This window comes from Gymnoscopelus braueri, assembly GCF_963280865.1.
Source record: "Gymnoscopelus braueri genome assembly, chromosome: 2".
Classification (NCBI taxonomy): domain Eukaryota; kingdom Metazoa; phylum Chordata; class Actinopteri; order Myctophiformes; family Myctophidae; genus Gymnoscopelus; species Gymnoscopelus braueri.
Genome location: NC_137604.1, coordinates 16,220,989 through 16,247,122, shown reverse-complemented (window position 1 = coordinate 16,247,122; position 26,134 = coordinate 16,220,989). Strand labels below are relative to the sequence as shown.

Sequence of the window (26,134 nt, the reverse complement as noted above, 5' to 3'; positions counted from 1 at the left end):
ATGATGATGAAGCCTCTTGCCAACATGGACGAGGTCAGATCACTGACACTGTGGTGTCAGGAGAACAACCTCTCTCTCTCAATGTCAACAACAAGACCAAGGAGCTGATCATGGACCACAGCAGTGGTTCCTAAACTTTTTCGTGCCAAGAGGACCCCCAAATTGATATACTGTTATGTTTGACCGCAGACCCCAGAAGACAAAATGTATGTATTTTATTTTTTTATCAAAATGATGAAAAAATAGTTTTTGTATTTTATGAAAAATAAATAAAAAAATAGCACATATACAAGCTTGCAGCGCAGCACAAAGTGACGCTTTGTGAGCTTGAATATCTGCTATTTTTTTTATAGCCAATGTATAATGCTGAGAGCACCACAGTCGGTTGACTCCTTTAAGAGAGGACTAAAGACCTACCTTTTTTGCAAAGCATTTCTTTAGCTGGTTTTACCTCTAGGCTTTATGCCCCCATGTTTTAATAGTTTTGTTTTAGTTTCCTAGTTGTTGTTTTCTTTTATTTGGTGTGATGTTTCTGTTTTTATGCAATTGCCTTCTGTAGCACTTTGAGATTTCTTGTAAATGTAAAGTGCGTTATAAATAAAATCCATTATTATTATTATTATTATTATTATTACCCTTATTAAAATATGGATAAAGTTGTTAAAATTATTATGATGCTGTATTAACAAATGTAGCTGGGGACCCCTTGGTACCCCCCCCCCCCCCCCCCCCAGATACCCCGGGATACACAAAGAGAGAGTGATTATTTTCAGCACTCTCTCTCTCTCAGTGTCTTCACTACATGAGTGTCATGAGTGTCACACACACAAACACACACACACACACACACACACACACACACACACACACACACACACACACACACACACACACACACACACACACACACACACACACACACACACACACACACTCAATAATAGTAATAATATCTCAAATGTATATAGCGCTTTTCTAGTATACCCAAAGACGCCTTACACATGCATGTAAAGCACAGCAATATCTGTCAGCATCACGTGACAGATATTGTAGATACCAATACTATATAAAAAAGCCAAATAAAAAAATGCATAATATGGTTGTGGGTGCATGCAGGGTCCAGCTGACAAAGTGAAATAAGGGATTTGCGTTGTAAAGCCATTACATTAGAGTGAGCTGACAAGTGCTGGGCTTTCATTACTAAGCCTGAAATTACACATTATCAGTGTATATATATACTACACACCCTACTACACACAATGTGTGAGAGAGAGAGAGAGAGAGAGAGAGAGACAGACAGAGAGAGAGAGAGAGAGAGAGAGAGAGAGAGAGAGAGAGAGAGAGAGAGAGAGAGAGAGAGAGAGAGAGAGAGCTACTTTGTTGCAAATGATGTCACTTGACAAAATTAACCGACTTTCAGCGGGGGAAAATATATATAGCTATATATAATCTCTGGGTCTGAACCTCATATGTCCAAAACTGTTACTTTTCAGGATTCAAATTCCCAAACAGCAAAAGTAGCAGATAAGCTCAAAACGCAGCACGAAAATTGCAGATCTGCTACTTTTGATGCTTTTGTGTGACGCAGTAGTATTGTATTTTGAAAAAAACACAAAAGGTTAGAATATGGAGAGGTTTATGCCCGACATACAGTACATTATCTGTATATCAAAAGTGCTATAGTGTTACATTCACACACCAACGGCAGAGGAAACCATGCAAGACACCAACAACCTGCTCACCTGTTCTGTTCGGTGTCTTGCTCAAAGACACTTCGACAGTAACCCAGGGGCCAGTGGGAGCCTTCCCATTCCCAAGCGGCCTGCATGCCTTACCTTATGTCACTGGTTCTAAACATCAGGTCCGGGGAACTGGACCCTTACGGGTCTATAACTCTGAGAGTGTGCAAATGGACCCTTGCGGTCTAGATTGGGGTCCCATGAGATATAAAACAATAATACACAAATAAGGGTCTGTGGCCTAAAATGCATATCAAACTGGGGGTCCGTGAAATCCGAAACATTGAGAATCACTGTGATATCGTTGCTGTTGGTCAGAAACCTTGTATTTCCATATGTGAATGTCCTGCTTCCTCGTGCTATACAGTGTCACACAAAAAGTAGCAAAAATAGCTGATCTACAAGCTCCCAATGCGTTCTGAGCTTGCAGATTTGCTATTTGGCTTCTTTTTTTTTTAAAGTAAAGGTGAACGTTGTTAAATGTGTCTGTGGGTTTTATAAATACTGAACCAATGAGAAGTAGATTACAATAGTAGATTACAGAAGTAGAGTTGGAACAACTGATGTTCGGGAGGTTTGACCAAGGAGAAGACAACCAATCACAACTCTAACCAGCCACCGGCAACTCCACCCCGTGCCAACCCGTGCCAAACACTCACCCATCTCAAATCAAGCGACAACTCCTCCCCTGCCAACTACCGGGGTATTTAAACCCAGATTCCAAAAACGGCGGTGTGATAGTTTCCAGTAACCCTCCCTCCCTCCCTCTGCTTTTCTACTTCTATCCTATTCTACAGGTTCCAGGCGGGTGTCCCTTAATCTACCTCTGCACGGCTAACGCCTCGGACCCCTAAGCCAAAGTATCTGGGTCCACGACCCCCCCCCCCCGGAATCGCCCTCCTTGGCCTCGCCCCCTCTTAATCACACCTGCCTTCCCATGTCCAGTGCTCTTGACCATCTAAGCCGCACACTCTACGCTTGCGTGTAGTGATGACCTTAGATGATCACGCCGGCACTCACCCCCATGCCCTTGGCCATCTAAGCTGCACACTCCACGCTTGCGTGTAGTGATGACCTTAGATGACCACGCCGACACCCCGAATGTCATTCCGTGCCTTGGCCATCTAAGCCGCACACTCCACGCTTGCCAGCACCCCCCATGCTGTTCGTGTCTTGGGCATCTAAGCCGCACACTGCACGCTTGCGTGTAGTGATGACCTTAGATGAGCAGGCCATGATCAGCATCATGGCCGCTTATGCCGCACGCCCCATGCCTCGCATGCGACATGCCCACAAACGACCATACTCCAACAGCGAAAGATGTTGTTCGTGCCTTGGTCATCTAAGCCGCACACTCCACGCTTGCGTGTAGTGATGACCTTAGATGAACATTCGGCACTCTGCATCCTTGGCCGTTTATGCCGCACGTCCCATGCTGCGCATGCGACGTGCCCATAAACGACCATACTCCTGGGTTTATTCAATAAACAACCTTAAACCTATTTTGTCTGATGCTTGGTCTTTCCTAGTGAACAAGAGTTTATGACTAAATGCAGTTGGTACAATGCAAGTTCAGGAGGGAAGAGAACATCAGATAACAATCTCCTCCCCCATGTAATCGCCTCCAATCTGGCTGATACCAACTCCTCCCAAGCTCACCTGCTTGTGATCCCCTTGATAACAACTCCTCCCTCATCTCCTCCCACCAAGCTAATCAAGGGTTGTATTTACACATGAGCCATGACCACTGCCATCTGTCATTCGACCTGTTTCTCGCATCCCTCCACCACCCCAGTCTCCCCACTGTTCTTGGTGCACTCCACTAACTATTCCTCATCCTTTCCTTCAGGTTCCTGATGGGGGTCTTCAGGCGTAAAGCAGTGCCACTCAGCTCTATGGACGCCAAAGTCAAATGCCCATCCCTCTAACTTCACATCCCCTCGTTAATATCACACATCCCCCCATTCCTCCATTGCTCAATCAATCTATGCTGTTTTCAGATTCAATAAATACAACCCAACTCTATTATGTTTGATGGTGTGGTCTTTACTAGTGAAATGATAATTACATCGGATCCACTGGAACGCATGGTTCTTTTTTCTGTCCATTTTCTGAAAAGTAACAGTTTTGGCTTAGAGGGTGTACACCTGACAGTGAGGATATCAATATAAGATATGAGCAGAACTCTCTCCAGGCTGAGGGAGTAAAGAAGCAGAGAGGATGAACAGACTATAGGGAGAGAGGAGGCTCTGAAGACATGTTAGGAGGAGGGAGGGAGGAGAGAGAGGGGAGGGTGATGCAATGGACAGAGGATTATTTACCGTTTTAAATGAATAAATCCGTATTGTATGAATCTGGCACACGGAGAGAGAGAGGGAGAGAGAGAGAGAGAGAGAGAGAGAGAGAAAGAGAGAACGAGAGAACGAGAGAACGATGGAGAAGACTATAGAGAACATATAGCTGTACAGCAAGAAGAAGGGAGAACTATTACAAAATAAACAGGAATAAACAAAGGAAACAAAATTCAGTTTTTTTTTATTCTGAATTTGTTTTGGCTTGAAGGATTACATGTTTGTGTTTTAAATCCCCGGGTACATCAGGGAGCTCTGAGCTGAGGGATTGTGGAATTATTGTACTGTACAGTAAAGTTGGACACAACTCAACCAAAACGCCCATGGAGGAGATGATGACCACAGCATGAATGCATCTGACATGGACTTAGTTCACATGTACACAGGTAAGTACTGTACTGGACACACAACTGAGATGCAGGCGCGAACAAGAAAGTGTGTTTGTGTGTGTGTGTGTGTGTGTGTGTGTGTGTGTGTGTGTGTGTCCGTCCGTCCGTCCGTCCGTCCGTCCGTCCGTCCGTCCGTCCGTCCGTCCGTCCGTCCGTGCGTGCGTGCGTGCGTGCGTGCGTGCGTGCGTGCGTGCGTGCGTGCGTGCGTGCGTGCGTGCGTGCGTGTGCACCTTTATATCACATTTGTCACAGTGTGACTGCATTAACCACTTGAATACTTTATTAACAGTTTGCAAAAAGTACAGGGGTACAGTTATACAATAATGCTATAAGGATAACACAAAAAGCCCTGAGGGCTTGTTTCCATTGTGGTCCTATGTATTCAAGTCGTCAATACATATAAAGACATACAATACCATACAAGAAATCATCAATAGTATATTTACAGAAAAACAGTGCTGGGTCATTTCTTTTTGCTAGAGGACTTGTAGGTCTAATTGTAAATTGCAGACAGATGCTCTTTTATGGCGGTTTTGAAGGAGGGTACGGAGTCACACTTTTTGATCTCTGTTGGTATGGGTATTCCACATTTTGGTGACATAATAGTAGAATGAATTCATCCCCATGTTTGTGCCGAATCTAGGGGGAATGAGATCAGTGGCACTCCCTTTGGTTTTGTGCCTGTGGGCATCCGTATTCTGGGGGGAACATTTGCCAAAAACATCCAATCTACAAGCTTTAGATCTGCTATTTTTGGTTAAAAGTAAGTTTCACTAAGACTAGAGGGTTTTGAGTGGTTAAAGGGGAATACCACTCATTTTCAACATTGAACTATGTCTTTAATACACCTTAGAGTTGTTGTGTGGAAATAAGAAAAAAGTCCCCACCCCCCTTCTATGTTGCCTAGAACTGGATAATTGATTGAGATCATGTGATCAGTGACATACGCAGGGTGCACTTTTGGCTGAGGGGGCGGAGCCAAATTAAAGACATAGTTCAATGTTGAAAATAAGTGGTATTCCCCTTTAAGATGTTACAGCAATACATGTGACACAGTGTGACTGCATTAAGATGTCCCAAAAATACATGTGTCTTATTGTGATATCTCAGGACTGTAGTGATGGGAGATGAAAGCTGGCCCAATGCTTTGTGGGGCAGAGGAAGAGACAGGATGTTGGTACTGCTCTGGATCCTTACAGCAGGTGAGCCTCGTTTACATGAGAAATAATGACACAAGACAGCTAAAGACCATACATTCAAATAGAATATGTACATGCAGTATGTATTTGGTGAGTTAGGTGTGTAGCCTACAATACACTTCAACATATTTTGTTGTTTAATATCATGTATCACTGCTGTACTGTACTGTAGGAGATAAAGTACTGTTATACCTCTTTTATAGCAATAACGATACACAATATGGGCTAATATAATATAAAATGTCATTGTTGTTTCACATTCACAACTTTGGCCAAGTATCGTACATGATCTTGTGTTCATATTTTGCGGTTGTTTATGTACTGAACTTGCCTCAGTAATTGAGTCAAGTGTTGATTAAATTTGCAGTATTGCACCTCTAATAAGCCATTAATTCTTTTTTCATTTAGTTTGTTAATCAGTATTTTATTCAAGAGCCATTTTCAGCTACACTTCTCAAATCAATCTGCCCTTTAAAATGAATTCAAACATATGCTCAAACATCAGTTTTAACTTTGACAAAAATACAGTGTGTTGGTTTACCTTTCTCAAATAAGTCCCTGCATGTTGATTTCTAGTGCTCAAATGAATGAAATCCAGTGGCTTCCCTGGGAATCAAACAAACCATGGTTGACAGTAATGTCAATGGTATGGTTCTTTAACCCATTAAGACCTGAGGCCGATTCTACTAATGCCTTCTAACTAGTAGTTCTCAAACTTTTTCGTGCCAAGGACCCCTAAATTGATATATATATGTGGCTGCAGACCCTGAAATTATTTTGTGCCAGGGACCCCTGGAAGAGAAAATTTGTGTTAAAAAACACTTTCAATTTTTTTTTTTAATGTTCAAAAATAGCAGATGCACATCCATACGGTTCCATTTGTACACTCTCAGAGTTATGGCGGTCCGTGGCCTATTGCATAACAAACTGGTGGTCCTTGAAATTAAAAGGTATGAGAACCACTGCAATTTAGAGGTCATTCTTCTGTTCTGACGTGTCGTACCTCCTTCACAACCCCCCTCCTCCAGTCCCTCCGTCCCACACGCAGCCCCCGCACCCTCTCTCCCTGCCGGTCCAGATGTCCGTTGTGCCTCCTACCTGGAGGCACCTGCCTCTGTCCCAGGCGGAGCTGGGGCCTCTCTTCTCCAACTCCAGCCCCTTTTCCTTCTCCCAGAGCCTGCTGCTGGTGCCCCCGCCCGGGCTGGCCGCCAAACCGGGCATCCGGGCTTCGTTTGGGCCTTACTCGGTTACACAGGTAAGACAGACAGACAGACAGACAGACAGACAGACAGACAGACAGACAGAAGGACAGACAGACAGACAGACAGACAGACAGACAGACAGACAGACAGACAGACAGACAGACAGACAGACAGACAGACAGACAGACAGACAGACAGACAGACAGACAGACAGACAGACAGACAGACAGACAGACGCTGGGTTCTTTCTTTTTTTTGTGGTTCAAATATTTTTTATTGTGAAGCACAGGATAAAGATATATACATTTTCAGTTCAAACATTTATGGAGTGCTTCCCTATTTCCAAAAACAAACAGACATACACTGATGCTGGGTTCTTGGTTTACCTGTGATCCTAGTTTACTGAGGCGCTACACTGTCTCTCTGCAATTGATGTGTTTATTGTGAGTCTGCTAAATGCCTAAATTGCAAATTGTACAGATAGACAGACAGACAGATAGACAGGTAGGTAGGTAGGTAGGCAGGACGAACAGACGGACGGACAGACCGACCGACCGACTGACCGACCGACTGATCGACCGACCGACCGACGGACATAGCTAGATAGATAGCTAGACAGACAGACAGACAGACAGACAGACAGACAGACAGACAGACAGACAGACAGACAGACAGATGTGCCTGCTTAAGGAAGTTGGATTAAATCTAATCCTGCTGGATTAAATGGCACTCTCTGTGGACAGCAGTCCTCCAAGACAGACTACACAGGTCTGCAAACAGGAAATCAAAGAGGATGACCTTCTACTCTAATACTTGACCTCCTCCCCCTCCTCTCTCTCACTTCACAGCTGATATCAGAGGCCGTGGCTCCTCTGTCTCCGCCGCTGCTGGCGTCCCTGCTGTCGGGGGGTGTGGTCAGAGAGGGGGGAGGGGGGACAGGAGTGGTACAGGGTGAGAGCGCTGTTCCACGTGCGCGGCAACGGCAGCACCGCGGCCACCTGCATCACCCTGCACGCCTTCAAAGACACCCAGGAGCACAAGGCCTCCTGCATTACACAGGTACAGCCACGTGTGTGTGTGTGTGTGTGTGTGTGTGTGTGTGTGTGTGTGTGTGTGTGTGTGTGTGTGTGTGTGTGTGTGTGTGTGTGTGTGTGTGTGTGTTAGGGCTTTCACCAACTAGTCGACTAGTCGACTAGTCGACTAATATAACCACTAGTCGACCTTGTTGGTACTAGTCGAATAGTTGATTTAAAAAAAAAAAAAAATGTATGCCATAGCAATGGCCCATCTTACTATTATTATTATCCTCCTGACTTAATTTTTTTTTTCAAAAGGGGGTCAAAAGTATGCCCAATAAAAGCCTATTATTGGGCAATGGGGATCCTTTGAGACGCTGCTGGGCAGGAGGATAATAATAATAGTAATATAGTAGTAGGATGGCATTAAAACAATGGCCCCCCTAAAAAAAAAAAGGTTTTATATATATTTTTATTTATTTTTATTTTAAAATGTAAATTTCGACTAGTCGACTACCACTGGGTCAAATGAGTCGACTAGTAAAAATCATTAGTTGTGAATGCCCCTAGTGTGTGTGTGTGTGTGTGTGTGTGTGTGTGTGTGTGTGTGTGTGTGTGTGTGTGTGTGTGTGTGTGTGTGTGTGTGTGTGTGTGTGTGTGTGTGTGTGTGTGTGTGTGTGCAAAGTTTTCCTCACTGTAATAGCTAGTAAATTATTTTCAATCAGATTGATTGATTGATTGATTGATTGATGTCCTCTTGGTTAGGTGGCCTTGTAGTTTAAAGGGTCATGGGTAAGATTTACTCTCAGCGAAAATAGCCAAAAGCTCACAACGTGTTACGTGTCGCATCGGGCATCTCTGTCCATTCTAAGGATGGGATGATAATCGTTATTATCGTTTATAACGTTTATAAAACCACTCACAATAATCATATCGCAGAGATTTAAATTTATCGTGAAATGATCAGTCATACACTGGACATGGGTTGGCTCTGTACTTGGACCGCTTTTTTCGGTCTACACCACATCTCTTCACCAGAAATAGCAGATCTACAAGCTCACAACGCGTGTTCTTGCGACGCGTTGTGAGCTTGTAGATCTACTATTTTTGCCGAACGTTTCCCAATATGGATGCTGGGGTGCAAGTGGTTAACAAAAGTGGCATGTTGAGAGTTTTAAGCATGAATATGGTTAATTAATTATTTTGGCCACAATAATCGTGACATGAAATGTTCATATGGTCCATGTTCGTAGTCCATTCCGTCATGTTTTCTGTGTCTTCCAGCCCCCACTGGGTCTGTGCATGGTGACTCTTACCCTGCCCAGGGACTGGTTTGAGTCGGACCTCTTTGACCAATCATATTGGGGCTTGGACCAGCAAATCAGACGTCACCGGGCACCGAGCCGCCAAAGCCACCGCCGGGGAAGCTGGCACGGCAATGACCACCGCTGGCATGGTGACACTGGTGACAACGATCGAACTGGCAGAGCGAGAGATACTGCTCCTCTCAGGTGAATACATGCATTCATTCATTCATTCATTCATTCATTCATTCATTCATTCATTCATTCATGAAGTTCATGAAGTTCATGAAGTTCATGAAGTTCATCTTTTCATCCACTTCCTTCATTGCAGACTTGCCTCAGTATACTATTCACAACAAGTATTCATTCAAACATGATATCGCCTATTACTGAGTTGTGATCATTCTAAACGTAGAAAGAAGATGAATGTTCTACTATAAAATGAACAAAACTCTGTCTGTCTGTCAGTCCTCCCCCTAGTGTTTACAACTAGTCAGGGGCGTAGCACCAAATTCTGGGCCCTGGGGACAAATATTCACTGTGGGCCCCCCTATGATTTCTTTCCTTTAAAAAAGAAAAAAAAAAACCTTTTTTTTTCTCTTTTATTTTTGGGGGGGGAGGGCCTATTAACTCAGTCCCACTTACACCCCCCCTGTGACGCCCCTGCAACTAGTGAGTGAAGGTGTAGGTATCGTAATGGAGCTCTTTCTTTCAATCATTTTATTTTCATTTTTGACAAATCACCACTTAACAAAAACTGATACAGAACTCAAATATACTGTAAGAGAGACATTTAACCATATCACAAACAAACTAACATACATACACGCACGCACGCACGCACGCACGCACGCACGCACGCACGCACGCACGCACGCATACAGTACTGTATATACATACATCATCTTCTTGATACCTTTAGCCACCATAATCATAAAACCTTTGTAGATGTGGGGAATTGTTCCCCTTGGGTATCACTTGGATCCCACATTTACAAAACCTCTCAATACTATTTCAGCATATTCTTATAGTCCTCCAGACAGAGAACAACTCATTCATGCCTCCAGTCCGTTCTAATGGGAGTAACTTTGTAGAACGTCATGTAGCCAACTTGAAACAGATGGTATGACATCATCGAGCCAATAATGTAATGGAGCTCTAACTTATCATGTTAGAATGGAGGAAAGCAGCTGGACTACTATAGCAGTGGTGTGGTGGTTCTTCAGGCATTTGTATGATCCATACAAGAAATGTATTTCATGCATTGGTTTGTTCTTGTATCCAGACACCAGCCTGGTCGTGCGGGTGCAGCAGCAGGGGCCCTCAGGAACATGCGTGGCCCCATGGGGAGCCACATCCAGCTGTACTACTCCTCCTTTGGCCCTGTGTCCAACCTGAAACCAGCATCACCCAGGTAGTTCAGTTCACTGGCCATTTGGCTCATATACACTTAACCCTTCCATTGTGTTAGGGTCTTTTTTGACCAGTTTTCAAGTTTGAATAGGTAAAAAGTACCCTTTACATTTCTTTATTGGAACAAGGCTTCATGATATCCTCAGAAATAGCCATTTTAACTAATTAATTAATTCTGATGGTCTCCAAAAAAAAATGTGACACTTGTGGTGTTAGGGTCCGAAATGACCCGGCAAAGAAGTGTGGCTCAATTCCCCCCAAATTGTCAATATTCAATGTTTACATGTTTGAGAGTGAGAGAGACTTGTCCTCAATTAGCATTTGCTATCAGGAGTAAAATAAAGTTTGAGTTTATGAAAAATAAATGACTTTTTACCTTCTATGGTATACGGGTCATTTTTATAATAGAAAACGAGATATATTGAAAGAAGTCTGTCTGTCTGTCTGTCTGTCTGTCTGTCTGTCTGTCTGTCTGTCTGTCTGTCTGTCTGTCTGTCTGTCTGTCTGTCTGTCTGTCTATTATATTAATATTATTAATAATAATAACAATATATGTAATCTAATGTAGAATAATATATAACATTTACCCAAATATTTACAAGCAGTCACCTTGAGATCGCGACGCATTGAGAGCTTGTAGATTGTCTATTTTCAAATGGCCGAAATGTATATAGGGCTGAAGTGAATGTATGTTTTGTAATAATCAAAATCTATAAAGTAACTAGTAGCTAAAGTTGTCAAATACTTGCAGTGGAGTACAGTACTTGAGTAAATGTACTTACTTACTTTACACCACTGAATTCAGGAAATGGTCCTCTTCTATCAATCATTCATCCATCCAGGTGTGTGGAGGACTTCCCCCAGTCCCAGAGGCAGCTCTTCAACATCGGTGTGGTGAAGCTGAGAGAGGAGGAGGAGAAGAAGAATCACAAACAGAGGAATAGGACCAAAGAGGAAGAAGCCTGTTTGAAAGGGCAGGAAGAGGAGGAGCTTATCTTGGATCCCCACGTCCTGATTCGCTACCATAAGGGCCCGGTGTGGACAGGACAGACCGTTGGCGTGTCAGTCAACCTCAGAGCCAACTTCAGCTCTGAGTTTGTTGTCATCAGGTAAATGGAAATGTAACAAACAAACAAACAAACAAACAAAAAACCCTCATAAAACAGTGGTTTCTCAACCTTTTCCCACCCACCTGACCACTTATACAAGTGGTCAGATGGGTGACGCGTGCATTTTCAGAGCATGTTTTAATAAGCATGTAAAATAAAGCATGTTTGTTTTAATAGTCAAACAATGGATTGTGTTCAATGGAACTAACATAGTTGTACTTACATAGTATAGTTCCTATTTACTGGTATCACAAAGAAAACCTTTTTTTCAAGGTTTAAAACAAAAACAATACCATGATGTTTTTTGTAATAATTGTTAAATTATCATTAAAATCTTAGTGTTTTGCCAATTATTTGGGGGCCCACTTGCAGTATCCTCACGGCCCACCAGTGGGCCCCGGGCCACAGGTTGAGAGCCACTCTCATAAAACATTGAAAATGTAATGAATGACGCAGTGGCAGTTTTATGGAGCCATGCATTCCTGTCCCTTTGCTTGCATTGCTTTTCGCCAAAGAGGAACTTTGTAATCTCAACACTTTTTATGGCGTGGTTCTGTAGCAGGCTAGCTGTCAATAAGAGGGTTGTCTGTGTGTGCGTGTGTGTGCGTGTGTGTGTTATCCTATCCACAGGCTGAAGGTGAAGAAGGGCCTGGTGTCGATGCTGGCCCAGCGAACGTTGACCTCTGACCTGTGGGCGGTGACTCTGGAGAGAAGCCAGGCCTCCAAGCATGACATCATCTCCATCATCTGTCATAAACGTGTCCCTCTGACGTACGTTAACACACACCATAGTTGATGCAAAATGTGGTTAAACTGCATGCTCTTATTAACAACAGCCTGCAATCACAGTCTAATGTTGGAAACAGTCATGTTTAGTAGCTGTTGAGGAATACAACAACTAGACATAGTCTGATATATCAGACTGGTATAGTATATTGTCGCTGTCGGGCAGAAACCAGCTATCTCCATTTTTCAACGTTTTAAAAATGTTTATAAATCAGTGCTATTGAACACCCTTTACTTCTGTGTGTGTTTTTTTTATAAATATTGAACCAATGAAAGTTTTAAAAAGCGCTTCTGACTAAACCTCCTAACTCCATTGGATCCTCAAAACTGTCGGTCAAACCACCTAACTCCAACTTTGGAGATAGTTGTTTTTTCCATCATTGATTAGAATGATGAAATAAAAGAATCTCCACATTAATGGTCAAGCTGTATTTGGGTAAAGTGATGATGATATAAGGACACATTCAAGTATCTGACAATGTATAAAGTCACCATACCGACATTGATGAGGCAGTATTGTGTTGTTTTAAAGACATGTATCTTTTTTTATTTCCTGAAAAGTTAGTATTTTGGACATATAGCTGGTTTCCGCCCGAGAGCAGAGATATATTAGGACGATATTCATGGCTATGGAGGCCAATATGGCAGATTTATCTTTATTTTTGAATTGGTTACGTTTTTGTTTATTTAAAAATCGATCATTATGCAGATCATTGATAAAGATGGCATCATGCCAACTTCACCACTAGTCATGATATGATCACAATACACCACAGCCCTATGTGTAAGATATTTTTCCGTAGCTACTTAAACCCTATATGGTTGCCTGGAATCCCTCAGGGGACCGTTCAAAGAAAAGCACAATTACATAGAAATGAGCATATCTTGAAGTCTCTGTCTTACAGAGAGAATGCCAGTACTGAAACAGTGTTAGATTCATTCAGATGCAAGATACCTTTAATGTTTTATAAATGGAATATTTATGAATGCACAAAAAAAACAGCAAATGTGTAAATTGTTCAATCTATCCTTACTTCTCGCTCTATCCCTCCCTCCACCCTCCCTCTGCAGTCACTCTGTCCTCCAGCAGGTGGCGTGTCTCTCAGTTGACGGCCTGAGGCGGAGTTTCGGTGTTGCCATGACAGTAACAGCTAATTGGTGGGTGGAGTACTCAGGGCGCAATAACATCCACTTGGCACACGGGGCAGCAGTGAGCACCTTCTCATTTGCCGACCGACAAATCGTGGGCATTGCTCCCATCACAGAGGTATAGATTATTCCTTCATTCATCCCCTACATTCCTTGATTGATTCACACACTATAAACCTCCATCCATTCATTGATATTCATTGGCTGGCAAGTCATTTCTAACAATGACATTTATGAAGTTGCTCCTATAATTAAGGTTGTGTACCATTCAGTTAAACAGTGTCAGGGTGCTGCTATTGTGTATGTTGGCTCACTGGAAAGACTCTGATACACTAATGGAATGGAACCTTAATTAGCATAATTGGTAACAACACCTGTCTTTACTATTTCATGTCAATATGGCTGCTGTTACAAAGGTATATTTTTGGAGTGGAATAGGCTCTGTGCATAACTGTAGACCCAGGTTTCTAGAAGGTGGCATAATAGTGTTGTGACGTTTGCGAGTGATTAGTTATTTTTGGTGAACAGGAACGATCTCGGTCACTTCCTCAAACGCTATCATTCCTCGAGTTGTTTGTTTTCCTCCATGTGTAAAGCCTGGTGCCGTGAGGTTAAGTCAGTCAGTTGCCCCTCTTCCGTCATTGGACTAAACTATGTGAGGAGGGCGGAACCCGAAGTACTGAATGGTGAATGGTGAACAAATTATTGGAACTAAAGTGAACAGGAACTAAATGACTTGAGTCACTGAAAGGGTGCATCCACACATAAGAGGCAAATCACCGGACGTTCCATCCACTCCCATGTTATGGGAAAACCGGAAAGATCGTCCTGATGCGTGTCTGAGGCGCATATCCGGGTTCCGCTCTTCCTTGAGTAATGGCCAGAAATGTCCGGAACCGGAACAAGGGCTTGCGACAACTAGCGTCAACTTGCATCTTATGTGTGTGGATGCACCCAAACAAACGATAGTTCCCATCACTATGGCTGTTCATTTTCTCATAACTTCGTTTGTTTCCTGTTCAAATCTACTGCTGAGCCAATCAGATGAAGCTATGGGACACTGAACTGGAACAGGAAATGGGTATGCCTTCTGGAAACCTGAGTCAACAGTTAGTTTTCAAGAAATGTCAAGGGAAGAGATACTGTATGTATATTTGACTGCAATCTAATTTCAGCTGAAAATACCGATACTGATGATGTAATTGGATGTTTTTTTTTTTTCCCTTTGTCTCTTAAGAGTAACACAATCATAAACACGGCCATTTTGACCGGCGAGCATGTGTCACTCCCTGTGATCGCGCTGGCCGTGGGACACGATGGGCAGGTGTCTGATGTCACCACTGTTGTCAGGTGTCGGTCGACCAACGAAGACATTATCAAGGTAGCACACATTATCAAGGTCAACACACGCACGCACACATGCACACACACACTCAGGTTTCAGGGATCATAGCAATCACACAGCGAGTGTCACTGAGAAACAGTGCATCGCTGATAAAGAGCACTCGTGTAGTCGTGTTCAACGAACCTCCCCTGGGTAAATAAAGGTAAAAAAGAAACATTGTAAAAAGAAAAATACTATGACACAAAACATTTCCATATGATCCGTATACTTGTGTCTCTCAGGTGGCTTATTCACTGCAACTTCTGACAGAGCAAAGGATGTGTGTGTGTGTGTGTGTGTGTGTGTGTGTGTGTGTGTGTGTGTGTGTGTGTGTGTGTGTGTGTGTGTGTGTGTGTGTGTGTGTGTGTGTGTGTGTGTGTGTGTGTGTGTGTGTGTGTGTGGGTGTGTGTGGGTGGGTGTGGGTGCATGTGTGTGCATGCGTGCCTTTTGTCTCTGTCTCTGCAACAGGTGTCCAGCGATTGCTCCACCCTCTTTGTGGATGGCAGCGAATCAGGAATGGGGAGCACCTGCGTGCGGGTGGAGTTTCAACTGGGCATGCTCAGTGGGTCCGTGTGTCTGTCAGTGTGGGCTCCCTCGGTGCCCCTGCGAGTGTCCCTGTCAGACCCCGTTCTCAACGCTATAGATGGCTGGAACCACTTGACTGAGAATGGGTATGAGTCCATTATACTAGTGGTTCTCAAAGTGGGGCCCGGGGACCCCCAGGGGTCCTTGAGGAGTCACTGATCTGTAACTCTCAGAGTTAAATTAACTCTGAGGATTTCATAGCGTATATTGGGGTCTCAGAGATGTTTCTTTAAATGGTATAAAATGGGGGTCCTTGAAATTAAAAAGGTTGATAATCACTGTTCTAGTAAAAAACATCATAGTCAAATTAATGGAATCCAGTGGGTTGTCATGACAGACAACCGGGTACGATCATTTAAAGTCAACTGAGTACAGATTCTCTTGACTCTGCTGCTTACACTTAAAACATTCACAGTCTCACAACATATTGTTTGTATCAAAACTGCTAACTGATTAGTTAAATCAGGTAAAGCCTGGTTCTATACCCGGGATTTGAATCCAGGTCTCCTGCTCAAGTGCTGATTTATTTTAGTTTTTACCACTGAGCTAATAGAGCCTGCCTGCTTGCTCAGGGGAGAAATTGAATTTTTCAGGACCTTTGACCTTCAGGTCAAAATTGGTGTCAAACCAGAGACAGGATTGTGTCAAAGGCTGGGTCAAACAGGATCTAAATGTCTCGATATAAGAGCAGGGAGACCAAATACAACCACCCCACTTGTATATACTTGTATTAACATACTCTACCATACAGATTGGACAAAATAACAGTATAGTTATTGTCCAATGTAGGAAACAGCTCTTAGTTGAGTAGTAGTTTCTAGCTTTATGAAAGCTGTTTAGTTGAACATGTTAGAAAATGAACGTGTGAGGGGGTGGAGGAGCGGTGGGATTTAAAATATCAGATGCTTAAGAAGGGATTAGACAGATGTTACAAAGGTGAAATCTTGTCTAGTGGTGCAAATAAGAATGTCTGCTGCTGCTTCCATTCTGTTCCACTCAGTAGCGCAACAGACACAACAAACTATAAAGTAGGTAGTGAGGTAGCAGTGGTTCTCAAACTCTTTCATGTCAAGGACCCACACATTTCGAGCTTGTGGATTTGCTACTTTTGCTATTTTTGAATTTGAATCCTGAAAAGTAACAGTTTTGGACATATAAAAGAAACATGGGCCACTGTTCTTTCTGCCCCCCCCCCCCCTCTCTCTCTCTCTCTCTCTCTCTCTTTCTCCCCCCCCCCCCCCCTCCAGTTGTTCTCCGTTATTCCAGCGTTCTACAGTCCAGGTTCTGACTCAGTTCACGGCCCAGGATGCTCAGGGTGACACCACACACCTGCTGGGCTCGTCTGACTGGTTTGTGGACGTGACAGAGCTGCTCCACAGCTGGCTGAGAGTGGAGAACCCTCAGACGGCCGTCCTTGGGGAACGAGGCACCGTGATTGGTTTACGACCTGGCAGAACATCGCTGCATGTAGGTGATGATTTATGACTCTGCTGAACACGCTGATTGACACGTCGCATTGTCAGCGCAAAAACCCCCGGCAATGCTGGGCCAGCCGATTTCTGCTTGAACTGTATCTACCAGTGTCCAGTGTCCCGTGAGGCCTTGCATGCATTATGGGCATCACTTCCTGTTGTTAGTCACTCAATTAATTTGAGTGATCCGTGTCGGTCAATAAAAGACAGAAATCAGAAAGGGTCATATTAGTCTGCCTGCCCTACTTCCCTACAAGATCTCCCTGGCTCCACACAGCTGATTCAGACTAATGATCAATGGCTCTTGACACTTGCCGTTAGCTGTAGCCTAAGCTCCTGTCCTGTGTTTCATACTGGCTGCTGTTGCTGCTGTGACACCTGAATCTCTGCATGAGAATTACATAGTGCTTGTTAATTGACTTCAGCGCTTGATAATAAGCATTGATCATTAATATGAATCAGCTGTGTGGAGGGAGAACTTGTTGGATAAGTAGGCAGACTAATATGACCCTTTTTGATTTCTGTCAGGTTGTGTTCCTACATTATTATTGACTGACACAGATCCCTCAAACGAATTGAAATGACTGACAACAGGAAGTGATGCCCATAATTGACACACCTCCTTTCCCCCAGTAAGCTCCTTGGGAAACTCATCGGCTGTCATTTTAAATCATGAAATGTACCTGAGGCTGGTATAATCAAGTGTAAATATGTCAGTACCAGTGTCAGTATCGGCTTCAGTATCAGTGTCAGTATCATGGTCAGTATCATGTCAGTATCATATCAGTATCATGGTCAGTATCATGTCAGTATCATATCAGTATCATGGTCAGTATCATGTCAGTATCATATCAGTATCATGGTCAGTATCATGTCAGTATCATATCAGTATCATGGTCAGTATCATGGTCAGTATCATGTCAGCATCATGTCAGCATCCTGTCAGTATCATGACAGTATCATGGTCAGTATCATGGTCAGTATCAGTGTCAGTAATATGTCAGTATCATTTCAGTATCATGTCAGTGTCATGGTCAGTGTCATGGTCAGTATCATGGTCAGTGTCATGGTCAGTGTCATGGTCAGTATCACGGTCAGTATCATGGTTAGTCATGGTCAGTATCTCTCTCCCTGTTTCTCTGTCTGTGTGTCTCTCACTCTCACTCTGTCTGTCTGTCTGTCTGTCTGTCTGTCTGTCTGTCTGTCTGTCTGTCTGTCTGTCTGTCTGTCTGTCTGTCTGTCTGTCTGTCTGTCTGTCTGTCTGTCTGTCTGTCTGTCTGTCTGTCTGTCTCTCTCTCAGGTCATATCGGAGCAGTGGGACGGGGTGCTGGGGAGTTGTGACATCACAGTGTCCTCTGAAGCAGTGACCCTGGGTGACCTCTCTGTGCAGGTGGTCGGCGGCCTCGGCATGTCCATCAAGGCCAGCCCCGCCCACCCTTCTGTCATCACGACCACTGTGACGGCCTACAACATCCTCTACGAATATGGACAGGTTAGAGCTGTGTGACTGCCTGTACACCCTGTGTGAATGACCGTGTTTGGGTCCTATGCGGGTCCTATGCGAAAGAAAACCTAACACATGAAGTATATAACTTCATACTACAATGTCACTTAAAGAGGTGGTGCCATGGTTTTGCACTTTTTCTGTTTTTCATGTGTCTATGAGGTTGATAGAACTTCATAAAGCCCCCCGGTGGTGTTTTTATGGTGTTTTATGTCTTCTCTGACTATTTGGAGTTTCTTCCTGGAGGCTGAAACCTTGAGGGTCAAACGTGCCAATAGAGAAACAGCGCTTTAGTGACATCACAAAGCCATACCCTCCCCCTCATTATCATAACACAACAGGTGTGGGCATGAGGAGGAGGAGGGACAAGGACAGGTGGGTGGTGCTAAGGTGGTGGAGGAGGTGCTAAGGTGAGAACCAGGTATACTTAATGAACTGGAGGCGTGTCCACATAAAAACATAATTTTAACCATTTCTGTACACTTTTTTGTTGTTGAAAAAAATCCTTACATAATAATAATACCTTATGATCAGGTTTTAGGGTTGAAAAATATCATGGCACCCCATCTTTAAAAGTATAAAAAGTAGCAGATCCACAAGCTCGTTTTGAGCTTGTAGATCTGCTACTTTTGCTATTTTTGAATTTGAATCCTGAAAAGTAACAGTTTTGGACATGAGGTTTCCACCTGACAGAGACGATATAAAAGAAACAGGGGTCACTGTTCTTTCTGCCCTCTCTCTCTCTCTCTCTCTCTCTCTCTCTCTCTCTCTCTCTCCAGGAAGCCTCCATCAGCACATGGCTCCAGTTCAGTGACGACACATCCTCCCTCCTCTCCTCCTTCGACGGCCTTCCCTTCTCCCTACGCCTCTCCTCATTGGCCGAGACCGTGGTCGTGGTGACCCCCGGCCGCGTCCAACACGTCATCGCCCAGGGCGACGGAGGCGGGCCTTTGCTGCGGGCGGAGCTCCTCGTGCGCGCCTGCGTCGACCCGCCGATCACCTCCAACTCCATTTCCGAAGGGGACGGCGGGGAAGGGGAGGAGGCCGGACGGCCGACGAGGAGGCTGGCGAGGGGATCCGGTTGGATAAGAGTCAACCTGGACTCCGACTTCCTCCGGCCAATGGGGAGCGAGGACGGGGAGAGCGAGGACTTCGAGTTTGACTTTTCCGACATGTTGGTCGAGTCGGACGGCGGCGCCTACGCGGCGAACTTTGGCGACGAGCCCGGCAACAACGCGACCGCCGAAGACTATTACGGCGCGAAGCGAGGCGTCGTTGTCCAGCGCAACGACCTGGAACGGGCCGCGCTGATGCCGAACCTCGGGGAGAGCGACGTGTACTTCTCCCCGAGCCAGGAGAGAGGAGGAGGAGGAGGAGAAGGAGGAGGAGGCCGTCGGGAGAAGGAGAGGGAGGAGGAGGAGGTGCAAAGACTGGGAGACAGGGAGCTGCAGGTGGGGGCGGGAGTGATCCTGTCTCTCCTCTGTCTGTCAACCGTCCTCTTTTTGGCAAACTGTCTGCCCTGCGCGGTGAGAGACAGGAGGAGGAGGAGGAAAGCGATGGCGGACGGGGAGAGGGAAGGGAGGGGAGGAACGGAAGGTGGGGCGGAGGAGGAGCAGGGGGAGGAGGAGTGGCCGAGGAGAAAGGTGGAGGTGAAGGAACAGGATGCGGAGTGGAAGAAGGAGGAAGTAGAGGAGAAGACGGACGAAGTGAAAGTGGAAGACGTTAAGGAGGTAGAGATCGTTTGTTGATGGACGCTGTTCAGTTAGAGGAGTGATGACACTGAGATTCTTGGGAAAAACAGCAACCTCTTCCTGGTCCAGAATGAACCACTTTGGTTAACCACAAAAATTGTCAAACATTTGCAGATCGACAAGCTCACAGCTCATCACGATGCCACACGCTGTGCGCTTGTTGGTCGGTTATTTTCACTAAGGAGGGCTTTAGTGGTTAATGTATGTAAATATTTGTACACAAAGCGGTATTGTACTGTTGATCTTCTGTTACACCCGGCACAGTAAAACCCTGAGTGTTCATTTAACTCTGACAGGGTTAAAGGGACACTCTGGAATTTTTACTGTGTGGAAGTTAAATTGGAAGAATTTTGTTTCATACCGCAGTCTGGAAAACCTCGATCATTACAGTAGCACCTGCCATCTAGGCCACCACCAGGGGTCCTTGATTTGAGGTGTTGATTTCACTACAATTCCATTAACTTGAATCATTACAATACAAATGATGTGCTGTGTGAGTAATTATTCCAACAGCACATATTACATACAATATTAATGCCACCACTATGAATCTATAGGTTGTGACATTTAGGCAAAAACTATTATTTATTCCTATAGGACAAAATAAAAATTCCTATGGGTACAAAAGACTAATGAAAGTCAAACTGGGGGTCCGTGACACAAATATGTTTTTAAACCAGTGATCTATTTATGCCCCTTAAGACAAATGCTGATGTTGTCACGTGGTTGCTCCGTGAACGATTTTGATGGCGGCCCACAGTACATCACTAGTACTTTCATTCCTATGTTCTTGTCTCTTTTTCTTTGTGACTGTGTGTTTTTGAGTGTTTGTCTTAAGCTTTCAGTTTAAACATATGTTTTATTTGATTCTGTTCTTTATCAATCATTACTTCTTATCTTATACACGGACACTAATACTGCCCAGTTTAAAGCGCCTGTGGTGTGGAACACTGGTTTCCCTGTGTGAACAGGGACAGCAATGCAAAGCTGTGACAAGTTAACCAGTATAAACCTGGAACTTTTGAATGCCAGCATACATGAAACTTTTGAATTTCAACGTATCTTGTCTATATGTATATTTGTCATGAATCCATTTGCAATAAAAGCTTGTTTGAAGATCCCCAAATGGTTGCTGGGTTTGTTAACTGAGGAAGTGGTTTCATAATGCAAAACTAGAAAAGTGTGCTCCTCAAAGCACAGGTCTCCACTCTCAGCTGCCAGGCGGACACTATTACAGCATGTTTGAACTGGAACGCAACTGACATGATACTGACATGATACTGACCATGATACTGGCCACGTACGTTAAGTATGGGATTTCGGACACACAGCCCTGTCTGAAATCGCATACAATTTAGTATGCCAAACTACTTTTTAGAATGTTCGAAGGGAAATCCTACTGGTTAGCAGATACTAAATAGTAGGGCTGAAAATAGGATACTGTGTAGTTATTAGTAGGCTATGTAGTACTTTAGAATGTGGTTTCAGACGCATGATAGGACATTATATAAAGAGAGAAGGACCCCTCATGAAGCTAGATGCTGCATAGGGGTGCACCCCTCCATTCCTAAACCCCCCCACTCCTACACCCCTCCACTCCGAATTTTTTTTTCGGAATGGGGGGGTGTAGGAGTGGGGGGGTTTTGAAAACTTGGAATAAACCCTGCCATTCCGAAAAATAGATATAAATCCTATCTTTTTTTTTTTTTTTTTTGTGGGGGGGTGCATATGGGGCACCCCCCCCCCCCTGCAAAGAAGAAAAAAAAAAAAAAAAGTTTAAAAAAAGGTTTTTTTTAATTTTTTTTTAATTTTTATTATTATTAAAAAATAATTTGTGGACTGAAGTTGGTTTGCTTCCACAATCCATAATGATGCAGAGATATACACCTTATCTATCTAACTTTTTTTTTTTTTTTTGGGGGGGGGTGCATATGGGGCACCCCCCCCCCCCCCTGCAAAAATAAATAAATAAAAAGTTTAAAACATTTTTTTTTTTTTTAATAATTTGTGGACTGAAAAAAAAAAAAAAAAAAAAAATTATTCAAAAACAATTTGTGGACTGAAGTTGGTTTGCTTCCACAATCCATAATGATGCATTTTCGAACTAAATTAATTAGGCTATCTGCACTTCCACCATGGACAGACAGCTAAAACAACTCACTCACATGATTCACTTGAGCTGAGCCCTGATTCAATCAGATCTACATCCTCTTATTGCATGAAATTCTTGGACGTCGGCCAGCCAGAGGCGGGCCCCGGACTGGGATGCAAGTCAAAAAATATTTTAAAAAAAAACAAATAATAATAATATATATTTTTTTTTATTCAAAAAAATTGTTTTTCACCGTTTCAATTGAAACGGGTGAAACATAGGAAAGGCCGCCACTCTATCTATCAGTCATGAATTAATTTTCTTCCCCATACCGACCCGCCGACGTAGTCGATCCTTCATGGCACCAACGTCAATTTCCGATCCATCGACCATATCTGCAGTCTTCTGGCGCGGCTGTTCTAAATCTATCTAGATATCTATCTATCTTTCTATCAAACTATCTATCTCCAGCAATGTACCGCTCAGCAACATAATAGCAAATAGCAGATCTACAAGCTCACAACAACTGTTATTGTGAGCTTGTAGATCTGCTATTTTCAAATAATGTATGCGTTTGTATAAAATATGTCTGAATTGGTTAGTGATTCATATATATCTGCGATGTGTAGGATTATTATAATTATTATTATCATATTACAATTAAAGTAAGCGCATCGGGAGTGTGATTGAGTGCGCTTCCACGGCCTGGGTCTGTCTGTCTGTCTGTCTGTCTGTCTGTCTGTCTGTCTGTCTGTCTGTCTGTCTGTCTGTCTGTCTATCTATCAATGTATGTATCTATGTATGTATCTTGTAGATCGATCTGTCTACAAGCTCGGTTATTGTGAGCTTGTAGATCTACTATTTTCAAATAGCGTATGCATAAAATAGGTCTGAAGTGGTTAGTGTATGGTTCATAATATAATAATTTATATCAGACAGACACACAGACAGACAGACAGACTGGTTCAGTCCATTAATGTTGTATTCAGAATAATAAAACTAATATTATTATTATCACCCTTATTATTATTACCCTTATTATTATTATTATTACCCATATTATTATTATTACTACAACTAATATTACGCTATTGTTATTATTATTATTATGCTATTATTATTATTATTATTATTATTATTATTATTATTATTACTACTACTATTACGCTATTATGATGATTATGATGATTATGATTATGATTATGATTATTATTATTATTATTATTATTATGATTATGATTATGATTATGATTGTGATTATTATTATGATTATGATTATTATTATTATTATTATTACATTACTGTTGATGTTCTGTCACAGCTCACTTTTGCGCACACGTTGATTGACGGGTCAGTAATCACGTAGGCCTACTCAGAGACGCTCACATGCTCAGGTTTCTCAGATGTTTTCTCGCTAATTAACCCACTTGTCACATCTCACATGAATAGTATACGCATCAGTGGTGGAAAAATTACTCAAATGTTTTACTAAAGTAAAAGTACCAATACTGCAATGTAGAAATAGGCCTACTCTGTAACATGTAAAAGTCAAGAATTCAAATTTGAGTAAAAGTATCCTACAAAGCCCAAGTATTGGTATAAAAATGTTCTTAAAATACCAAAAGTAAAAGTACTCGTTATGCAGAAGGTCCCATTTCACAAGTTTTCAAATGTATAAAAATCCTTTGAATAGCAGATCTACAAGCTCACACAATACAATTATTTATTTGATTTATTTGACGCAGAGAGAGAGTGAGAGAGAGAGAGAGAGAGAGAGAGAGAGAGAGAGAGAGAGAGAGAGAGAGAGAGAGAGAGAGAGAGAGAGAGCCGCGAGATTTGTGAAGCTGTTGCATTTGACCAATGAAATGAATGAACCTCTGGATACCTCCGTTTGAAGATCGCGCAAGAATGAACAGCTAAACTGTTGATAAATAGTTTGATAGATAGATAGATAGATAGATAGATAGATAGATAGATAGATAGATAGATAGATAGATAGATAGATAGATAGATAGATAGATAGATAGATAGATAGATAGATAGATAGATAGATTGTAGGCTGTGTGGAAATAACTGCAGTGTGTATTTATGTAGTAACGGTAACAGCCAGAATAGGGGGACACCAAAACATTCTGGGCACTAGGGCTAACTGGGCACCTTGGACGAGTGGGCATTAGGGACATGTGGACACTTGGAAGAGTGGGCACTTAGGGTGGATAAGAGTGGGCGGTAGGTAAATCTGGGAACCATGAAGACTGGGCACCGGGAAAAATGGTGTTAATAATCAATGTTAATAAAGAATACAATCTCACAGGCAATGCACATAGTGCCCACTCTCCCTGGTGCCAAGATGTCCCTAGTGCCCACATATGCTGAATCCAATTAATACATCAGCAGAGATGAGAATTACGTATCTTCCCGTCCGACAGACAGACAGACAGACAGACAGACAGACAGACAGACAGACAGACAGACAGACAGACAGACCCAGGCCTTGCATGGAAGCGCACTCAATCACACTAACCGATGCGCTTACTTTAGTTGTAATATAATAATTATAATAATCCTACACTTCGCAGATATAAATTATTATATTATGAATCACTAACCAATTCAGACATATTTTATACATACGCTATTTGAAAATAGCAGATCTACAAGCTCACAATAACAGTTGTTGTGAGCTTGTAGATCTGCTATTTGTTGAACAACATGTTGCTGAGCGGTACATTGCTGGAGATAGATAGTTTGATAGATAGATAGATAGATAGATAGATAGATAGATAGATAGATAGATAGATAGATAGATAGATAGATAGATAGATAGATAGATAGATAGATAGATAGATACATAGATAGATAGATTTATAGATAGACAGACAGACAGACAGACAGACACGCCTTTTTTTTCGGTTTAATTTTTTTCATTTTTCTTTTCTGAAACCGCTCCATTAGCGGCGCTAAGGTGGAGCTTGGAGCTTTGGGGTCCATAGCTAAAACCCCCAAAAATGTCAGCCTACAGTGGGCTGTATACAGTATATGTACAGTACACGTTGTGGAAGTGCAGATAGCCTAATTAATTTAGTTCGAAAATGCATCATTATGGATTGTGGAAGCAAACCAACTTCAGTCCACAAATTATTTTTTAATAAAAAAAAATAAAAAGACAGACAGACAAAAATAAAAAAAAAAATTTTTTTTTTTGCGGGGGGGTGCCCCATATATACCCCCCCGCAAAAAAAAAAAAAAAAAAAAAAAGATAGGATTTATATCTATTTTTCGGAATGGCAGGGTTTATTCCAAGTTTTCAAAACCCCCCCACTCCTACACCCCCCCATTCCGAAAATAAAATTCGGAATGGGGGGGTGTAGGAGTGGGGGGGGGGGGGGGTTCGGAATGGGGGTGTGTAGGAGTGGGGGGGTTTAGGAATGCGGGGGTGTACCCGCTGAGGCCTAGGGACGTGCAGAAGGATTTGGAGAGGCAGGGGCTGGAATTTCAAAAGGGCACTTTTTGGATTTTGTTTCACGGACAATTATCATACTTTTAGGCCCAAAAACCCGAAAAGGTTGAGCAGATTGGACATTCCGTTCCAGAGATAATGGCCAAAACATATTGAAAACGGCCACTTTCGCCGATTTTCGATCGCCGATTTTTGGCCATTGTCGCCCGTTTTTCTTTAATAACACGGG

The 26,134-nt window shown here is 42.9% G+C and overlaps 1 protein-coding gene across 1 annotated transcript; it reads left to right on the top strand.

The window, feature by feature from the left end:
- Positions 1 to 4,436: 4,436 nt before the first annotated feature.
- Positions 4,437 to 20,350, top strand: LOC308105405 (transmembrane protein 132D-like; the record flags this gene model as incomplete). Its single annotated transcript, XM_080456109.1, is given in 14 exon segments — positions 4,437 to 4,476; positions 6,707 to 6,933; positions 7,729 to 7,793; positions 7,795 to 7,939; positions 9,181 to 9,407; positions 10,486 to 10,614; positions 11,456 to 11,722; positions 12,353 to 12,493; positions 13,580 to 13,775; positions 14,895 to 15,038; positions 15,510 to 15,712; positions 16,874 to 17,093; positions 18,399 to 18,590; positions 19,382 to 20,350. Coding segments are annotated over 14 exon segments (3,165 nt in total).
- Between the last annotated feature and the right edge of the window lie 5,784 nt (positions 20,351 to 26,134).